Consider the following 9,494-nt stretch of genomic DNA (forward strand, 5'->3'; position numbering starts at 1 on the left):
CATTCCTGCAGACTTCTGCTGCACTCTCCTCTAGGATCATCACTGGAAATGCTCAAGTATTCCACTGAAATTCAATCTGTAGCACAGCACTGAGCAGAATTGTTTCAGGGTGAAGAAAAATGGGGAAAATACTTCATCTCTCTCACAACAAAAAAAATGGACAAATCTGTTTAAATCATGATTTATTCTCAGTATCCATGGAATATTAAGGCCCACAATGTTTCCTGTGCATGCTCTGCTTCCAGGATGCAGAGCACTCCTACAGAATATACTGTTCTGTATGGTTTTCCCACAGAGAAAGAACATAGGTTGAACCTGTTTAAAAACACCTGAGGGCCAAGTTTCCTGGTAAATGCTTGTTAAATTGATCTTAATGTCCATTGCATATACAAAGTCCAGTCTGCACCTCTCGCTTATCATTTACACTAAGAAATTCTAATGCACAAACCAGGGTTTGCACAAGCAAATTAGAAATGTGGGAATGTGACTTAGGACATTCATTCATTACAGTCAGTTCCTCAAGAAAACCTGGTTAATTACGCTAGTTAAAAACTTGGTTAATGATTTTTAGGGTTTTGGTTTATTTTCCTTTTAGAAGTAAGGAGAAAGGATTCAAAGAAATCACAGAACCTTGATTTTTCTTGGAAGATGCAAGACACATAGCCAAAAAAAGTACTGAAAATTAATAAAAATAGATGAGGAAACTGGAGCCCTAAAGACCATTTCACTGTACTCCTTTCATCTTCAAGCTTCCTTACTTCCACTTGTGAAATCCTTGTTTCAACCTGCTGTTTGTTCTTTTACTCTTCTTCATCTATTTCGTTTATTTCTTCTTGACACTTTTACTCCTTTTTGATCTTTTCATCCTCTTGTATTCTTCTATTCAATTCTCTCATGGCCAGGGCAGGGAGTACAGTATTCCTCTTACTTTACTTGTAATTCTAGTCCCCCTAGTCTCCTAATTCCAGGGATTGCCTGCAGGATTTCAGATGACATCAGAAATTTCAGTTTGATCTCAGCCAAGACTGCTACCAAATTGTAAAAACTGGAACTGTATCTTAGTGTAAATAAGTGACCATTACAAGAGTTGGAGAATTATCTTTTCCTGTCCAGTAGCACCACAAAATACTTTGCAATACAAATATTCCCAATTTTTGTGTTTTCCTGTTCTCCTATTTTTAGCAGATCCTGACCCACTGCGGCTACTCTGGGTTCCTAAAGTTAATTGATATTCACCCTCCTCCCTGAGAACTTTAGGGCTGTAACTGCCTAGGGAAGGGAGGATTTCTGGCAGTCAGAACAGCCGATGGAACTTTCCTTTGGAGTCACCATAGGAAGAGAGAGGACAAGGTAGCTAAAAAGCCCCGTGATTATCTCTTTACACCAGCTTTCAACTAAATACTGGCCTGTGTAATCAAGCTCAGTTCTCCCAGCTGAAATTGCACTGGTAAGGGTCAAAAAGGTTGTGTTCCTGCTTTCTATAGGATAAATCCCTGTTCCCAGTTTTGCTGAAAGCTCCTACTAAACCAACGGAAGATGTGGACGTGCATCTAAAAGCGGAATCTGTCAGTGTTCCAAGTAAATTTACATAGTGTTATCTCAGCTGAACTAACAAAGAATGTTCAAGCTTAATCTAGGTTTAGGCTCAGCTTTTGAAAGGAGAGGGCCCAGATCCATAATCATTAGTGCAATTATGTGCTTGATTTGCATATACAGTTACATGTGCACACTCACCATGTATGTGATTTCAAAGTGGCCATCTACCAGATAATACTCCAGATAAATTTCTAATCCAGTATTACGAGTGTGAACTACTTATGCATTTGGGAGCACTCGTGAACTGCTTACAGGAGTGTGGCTCCTATAGCAGAACACAGATCCCTGCATTTTGTTGGACTGCATGTGACTGCTCAGTATAAATTTCCTTTGCAGTGGTTCCTTTACGAACCCTTTGTGAAATCAGCCAAAGGTTTTCTGTTCATGTGCTTCGTTCTTTGCACACAGACCAGTACGTTCTTTGTAAAGATTCTAGATGAATTCACAAGGCAGTGCTTGACATTATGAGTGAGAACAGAACACACAGAGTTGGGCAGGCTGAGATCCAGCTGTTGATGTGTGCCAGAGTCCTCCGAAACTGCTTGTGAGACACAGCTTTGCAATTCCGGTCATCATCGGTTGCCCTGTATGTGTTGGAGTCAGCTGCCGAACCTGGGAAACGCGGGGTGTAGGCTGATATTTTTTTGATGTTACAAAGATGTTTGTGCAACTGTTAGTGGTGATCTGGTGGCTTCATTTGTATATTCTCAGGAGTGAGCAGAGGTGATTTGGATGACTGGGACCACAGATTGAGATTTCTGATATTCACACAACACCCTAGAGGTAGAAGGTTGTTTGAGAATCGGGTAGTGTTTGTCTGTTTAATTCTGTAAAGCAATCAAATAGACTGGGATAAATTTGATTTGCTAATACGTAGGTAAATAAAGACCTGGAGAGGGAAATCTGACAAGTTTTCCTGCTGTAAGATTCAAAGCCAGAGTGGGATTTTAAGAATGCACATACTGGTTTTCCGTTCTCATAACAGCATCTGTGAGTAATGTGGGCTGTATTTAATCCTTAAATTTGACAGAATAAAACCTCATCCATTATATCATTAATCTTACCTAGCAATAAGCATAACTTTTATAAGCAAGTGGTGTATCTACCAATGAAGAAACATGTTATTCACGTTCCTACTGTTATTCTACTGTAATTAGACGAAATCTGGGTAACTCCTGTGTAGTAGGGAAACATGCAATGCGTGGAAATAACTCTTGTTATTTCCTATTAGAAATCCACTGTTTCTTCTTCTATTTCCTTACAATTAGCAAAAGAGTGAGAAAACACTTGTAATTGAAGCCTCTCCCTGCAACTGGACAGCCCATGTTTATTAATAAAAGGACAAAATTTGGGTTGTGTTATGTCATAAACCACTTGAATAATACAAAACCATCTAAACTAAACTTTATTAAACCTTAATAAGATACTACTTTTGACTGTAGGTTAGATATGAATAATAGTAAAACAAATACTTCCTTTTTTTTCTTGTTAAAGTTAAAAGTGCCTGCAAATTCAGGGGAGAAAGAATGTAGTTTCTCTTTTAGTTACGCTGTGTTATTACTGAAGTCACTGCAGTAAGTGTATCCTCCCATGCACTTTGAATAGCGTATTTACAGCTACTTTAAATTGTTAGTGAAAAGTTGATGATCAGTCTTATTCCTGTTGAATTAATGTTAAGCTGTGCCTGATGATTAGCATGGTTTTTGCTCAGCCATCTCCTTTAGTAAATACTTCCTTTAACTGTAGTGAAGTGTGCAAGCAACTCTTGCTTGAAATGGGATCTTGAGGAAGAGTGTTCGAGCTCTCACCGATATGTAAGAATTCTGTTGTGGAAACAATATAAACAACATAGGACTCGAGTAAACTGAAGGCATGGTATTATTTTTAGCTTTATTAGATTGTCTTCAGTCACCCCTTTGTTTTCAGTGAATAAAATCCCCATCTTCTTTTTACATTGTCTTACCTCTGTGTTTTGCTTAATATTCTCCATAACCTGAATTCTAGCAGTTTATACTTACAGTTTTGGCCTCTGTGATGAAGCTCTTTCTTGACTAGGCTGTCATGAAAGACTGTTCCTCTTTGTTGTTTTGTTGTTTTGTTTTGGGTTTTTTTTTTGACTGCTGCTATTCTAGCCACCATCCTGGAGTCTTCCTTTGCAAGATTTTTATTTTTGTAGTGTCTGAGATCTAATCACATTTCGCTTAAAAGCTTTATCTGCATTCAGACCTCCATGCTTGCAAGTATATTTCACTCCCTTGATTAACTTTTTAATGAGACTTTGCCTTTTTTCAAAGTCCTAAATCTTGGTCATACATAAGCTTGCTTATCCCTTCACTGAATTTAACCATGTATCCCAGTATTACTTTTATAATTGGCTCTTCTGTCCTGTTCTTGGTTACCAAAAACAAATCTAAAGTAACCTATCCTGTTGGTTCACTGGCAACTGGATTAATTTGTCCTCTATGACCAAAGGAAATAACAGGATCCTGTTTAAGGTCTATGATTGGGACTGATTGTTTCCAAGTCTGTATCTGGGATGTTAGTCTTGTGTAATAACACAACTTCTAGTAGGATTTATTTGTCTCCAGTACTATTTCATTTTGATTCATATCTGAATCTGACCTATGGGATTGATGGCTGATTCTTGCACTTACCCGATGCAGCCTCTTTTCCCATCATTTCCCAAAATAGTTTGAAACTACTGAGAGCACATTAGTTTCTCTGTCCCATTATATAGATGCTAAGTTGAAAATTTAGCAAAACTACCAGTACAAGGAGGTAAAATTACTTAGGAAAGGAGGAAGAAGTGAGGCTTTCAGAAAAAAAAAAAAAGAGATTAAATGAGAAAATTATGAGAGCAGAGGCAGTAAGGAAGCATTTTTGAGAAGACAGGCACCTCTGAGGGAAAATCTGTAACCTCAAAAAGTGATTTTGAAAAGGCAGTGTCTGTAAATGAACAGTAAACCACACAAAAATGGAGAGTCAGAGGGCTCAATTTAATGTTTTGGTGGCCTGGTGAGGAGGGAAAAAAGTGTAGAAAAGCTGTGGAGTAATTGAAAATGGTGGCTGTGCTGTTTCTAGATGGGCACTGAAGGTAAAATTGGCAGATTCAGTCAAGTTTCCTCCTCCAGCTATAGCCTCATGTGGGGAAATCAGAGGCCACATCTCAGATATGAAATCTCAGATCTAGAAATCTGTCTGAGAGGACATGGATACAAAAATGAAGACCAAGGTATCTGCTGAAGCAGAGATCGAGGTAAGAGTTTATAGGTAATGTCACAGAGGTGGTGGGAGACATTTACAAGTATAAACAAAAGTACAAGCAAAATTTCAGACATTCATACTTTACAAAGTTAGCTAAAAATTCTGAAATGTAGCCACAAATGTTTTGTCAGAGGAGGAAGGAGATTACAGAGTTGCAAATATTTGATGTTGACGTATATTGAGCAACTGAGATGTTTAAAGGTAGCACCTCAAAGATAGGACATAAACTGTGTTGAGTGTTGAAGGGTTGAAGGAGGCTGAGGAAAGCTAGAAAGAGTCAAGACTAGTTCTGAAAAGAGTCTGACTTGGAGGAAGAAGATGTTTTTAATAACAAAAAACCAAGTGGTTGCTTTGTGTGCTTTCAGAAGGTAACACCAACAGAGCTGTTGATTTCAGCAATAATGGAAGGGAAAGCTTGATGGAGTGAGAGCAAACACGAAGGAGATAAAAGTAATAGTCATAAACAGAATGGTTTCTGAGAGATACAGATGGAAATGAAGGGCAGGAAGGGAAAGGTGGACAGAGCTCTTACATAAAAGGATCCAGGTTTTCAGAAGTGTGTCTCTGTTAGTTCAGCAGTGTTATCAGTGGAAAGGTCTCTTAGAGATGACCCAGGAGCCTGATATCTTTGAACTGGCCTTTCAAGAAGCTGGTTCCTGTGTTAACTTACGGGAAATTTGGGGTATTTTTGCACACAACGTTGGTGTCCAAATTTGTCCTGCAGTTACATTGGTAACATACTGTACCAATTGTTGGGTGTGAGAAGTTCCAAGGATAAGTGGGAAGCAGAGGGTAGAAAAGGAAAAAGAGGGAAATGTATTTGGTATACATCAGAGTAATGAGTAATTAGCCACTTTAGCAGTGTAGAAAGAGCTGAAATATATTTGTAGCCTGGGAGGCAATTATTTCATTAGTTATCTGCAAAGTTTTTACAAGAGTGAGGTTACTTTTTGATAGTGCTGGTCCTGCTTTGTTTGTGCAATTCTTATATTTTCAGCTGCCCCTTGTTGCCCATCCAGGTTGTTTTCATCCCACTACTATGTCATGTTCCCATGCTCTGTTAAACAGCTGCTGTTAGGTGTTCACCTTGTGTCAGAGAATGAACGATTCCGCTGTACAAGAATTCTGTAATGTCTGATACACTCCTAATTTAACACAGTAAAAATTAAACACTTCATTTTTAGCAACTTATACGGGTCCTTTTTCCCTCACCATTGACCCTCAAGCACGTTTTTCACGGGCCATTTTCTGTACCCCTTCTGTTCCAGAATGACTATCGCAAGCTGTCCATGCAGTGCAAGGACTTCGTGGTTGGTGTCCTGGATCTGTGCCGGGACTCAGAAGAAGTGGAGGCCATTCTGAACGGGGATTTGAACGCGGAGCCGGTGGAAGCGCAGAGACACCGAGCGTCACTGAGCCGTGTGAAGCTGGCCATTAAGTACGAAGTCAAAAAGGTAACTCCTCACAGCTCTCAGACGCTGTGGTGGGAGGGCAGTGCCACCTCCTCCTTCTGCAGGTGTTGTGAACCTGTGGTCAGATGCACAACTGAGACATGGTGTGAGTAATCAAGACTTTCTCGCAAGGCAGAAGGGGACTATGAAGGAGTTTAGTTTAATCTACTTCCCACTGCTGAGAAGTGGCAGGAGATTTTAATGACATAAATCAGATGTGCTAGAAGGCTTTGCACAGTTGGTCAGATCCTTCTCCTGATTAACCCAAAAGGTATTTCAGTGGAGCCAGATTTTCACTCAGTGACACTCGGGCTGCGTCTCCCTGTCAGCCAATGTCATAATACCTAATCCAAAGAGAAGGCTGTGTTGGTGAAAGTGTTGGTTTCAACCCGTAAGTAGCTCATCTGCAACTGTGTGTCATAGTGAGAAATTCCACATGATTTACTGTGTTTGTTCCTTTAAAAAATATTTTATAACTTAGCCCTGGAAATGTGTGGAATATACCTGTGGCTGCTTGATCAATTCATTTCAGTTCTTCATCTTTGTAGCTGTGTTTATTGGTGTTTTGGCAAGTATTTTCAGTGGATGCCTCTCTCGAATTAGTTTGTATTTTGTGAATTAATGTTAAGCGTTGAAAAACAGAGCTGTGCATCACATATTTGACATAAATACATATTCTTTAGTTGCAGTTTTTATTGTATTGCTGTGTTGTTCTCTTCAAGATCCCACACTAGCCTAGCACACAAAATAGTTAATACTGTGTCCTGTTGTGAAAGGAGCCAGGAAATACAGCAGTGCCTATGTATTACTTACAGCTACCTATTTACGTGATTAGTATCACTTCCATTCCTTACAGCCATTGTAGTTTCATCATCTCCACAAGAAGCCTTATGTCTCTCAGAATAAATAACCCTGTGTTCTGTGGCCACCTCTTGAGCCAATCTGCCATATAAAACGAATTGTAAGCACCCTGCCAGAACAACTGAGGATTGCTGGTGTTTATGATGGCCCCAAAAGATTGATCACAAAAATTGTAAACACAGATCCTAAGCAGCAAATCATCATTTCCAGTAGAGAACTGGTCTACAACAGATAAATGCATATTAATTACAAAAAAATGAAGGTAAATATATACAGGCATTAAATTAATTAAAAAGAATGGAACAGGGGGAAGAAATCGAAGTGCATAAGCATGCTGTAGTGTCTAAATATCATATACATTCTTTATGCTATTGCAGTTTAATGTGTACCAAAACTTTGTTGAGACTCATGACTCAGCTTTCATGCTGAAGGCTGTGGTTTTCTTTTATGAGTTTGTTGTCACTGGTGAAATTCACTGCTGAGCAAAGGGCCACACAGATCTGTTAAGAATAACAGAAATCTAAATAGCGCAAAAAAAGAAGAGAGAATTCCTCATAGCAAACTTCTTCTCTTCTCTTGCAAGAGAGAAACTCAGAGTGCTGGCTCCAGTTCATGACAGACACAGTTCAGAACCTACAAGAGTAATGATCTTGTTGGGAGGAAATAGATGGTGCAGAGTTGTTACCATATTCATACATGTGCATTTCCCTGTAAGTGGCCATTACACAGGGCATGGCAAGGATGGAAATGTTTCTGCCATGGTGGTCCTTCGATGCTGGGATTTGCTCTGTCAGACCTGTGACAGATTCTAGTGATATCCTGACTGGAACAGATTCAGATGTGGGAACTCCACATAGGGTTATTTCAACGCTCTAACTATAGGAAGCAGACAAGAATGTGGCCTATTTCCTTAGCTTTCCATATTCCTAGCTGTGCTTCCAGGTCAGGTCCATCAAGGTCAGTTCCCTGTGTAGTCAGTGCAGTCAAACAGAGCTGCAGGTCCATGAAATAGTTAATGAGCTGTATGCCCTTTCCAAAGGAAGGAGAGGCAGGAAAAAACATATGACAAGTACCAAATGTGTTCAGAACTTCACTGCTAGGGAAAGGGAGTTTTTAATTCTATTAGTAAAGAAAGTCTTGCACTTAATGCCCTGGGTACTGCACCGAAGTGGAGCCCATCTTTTAAGCATGATGTGCGTTTGAAGCTGAGGTTCAGACTGAAACTGCAGCCCCAGTAGTGAAGGACTAAGGGAATTAAGGAAAAAAACCAAAACATAAAGAAGGAATTAGTCTTGCTCTGTATGCTGAGCTGCTGTTGTAGTAGTGCTTTTAGTTTTGTGTCTCAACTCTGACTTTTAGACTGCCAACAAAATTCCAGAGAAGAGCCAACATTGGGCCAACTAATGTGCAGTTCTTGATGAGACAAAAATCAGGATGGAATTTCCAAGTGAAATCAATAAGAGCTGGAATAAAATCACAGGAGTTAATTTTCAAACCCTGAAGTTTTGAATAGATAGATAAGAAAGAAGATGCAAAATTCTCTTTGTATGTTGTGTGCTTGTGTATCAGAGTGTGCCAGGATCTGTTCTTGCTCCATCTAAACCCAGCCATTATGATGGAAGAAATAAATAACATAATCACTCTGAGTCATACAGAAAAATATTTACATACTGATGACTTGGTTCACGGTCATGAAACTGAAAACATCAGAAGTGTTACTGTCAATTATGCTTGGAAAAGCAGCTATTAAAATTGGCATGTTTTTCCTTTTAGTGTCCAGATACTGTTCTCATGCATTTTTGTTTGCTTGAGTTAGGACTGGAGCTGAAAGTATTAGATACGTGTGATAATAAATTCAACATATGTAATGAGAAGTAAGAAGCTGCATGGAAAACAGAATGAGAGGAGAATTGCAGGAAGAACAAGGTTGTAGGATGATGTGAGCAGTAGGTAAAATGTGATGTGAACTTACTGTCCTTAGAGGAGATGAAGCTGCAGGCAAATACAGGTAATGCAGACACACACCCAGCAGGGGTGGGCAATATGTTAAAGTTGCTGAAAATAAAACCAATACAATCATAAGTTGAAGTATTTCAGTAAAGACTGAGAGAGGAGGGATGAATTTCAGAGCTTTTATGGATGAGAAGTGACACAACTTGCTCCAAGGGCTTGGAAGTGGTGCACATTGTGCAGTTGCCAGCAGTTAAATAAGTTGCTGAGATCCTCTCAAGAGCCTTTAGACTCACTGCCAGAGAAGAACTTGCCCATAACCCTTGGCATCTTATTCACTAAATCTTCCCTTTTTTTTTTTTTTTTTTTTTA

At 39.3% G+C, this 9,494-nt stretch overlaps 1 protein-coding gene across 1 annotated transcript in view; it reads left to right on the plus strand.

Annotated features, from left to right (window-relative positions):
- The window catches only part of TRPC3 (transient receptor potential cation channel subfamily C member 3), a 35,691-nt gene that overhangs the window by 12,226 nt on the left and 13,971 nt on the right, over positions 1–9,494 (plus strand). The window contains exon 3 of the mRNA XM_008635734.2: positions 6,129–6,314. Coding sequence (XP_008633956.1) covers positions 6,129–6,314 — 186 coding nt within the window. The remainder of the gene's footprint in view (positions 1–6,128; positions 6,315–9,494) is intronic.

This window comes from Corvus brachyrhynchos, unplaced genomic scaffold (genome assembly GCF_000691975.1).
Source record: "Corvus brachyrhynchos isolate BGI_N302 unplaced genomic scaffold, ASM69197v1 scaffold105, whole genome shotgun sequence".
Taxonomy (NCBI): domain Eukaryota; kingdom Metazoa; phylum Chordata; class Aves; order Passeriformes; family Corvidae; genus Corvus; species Corvus brachyrhynchos.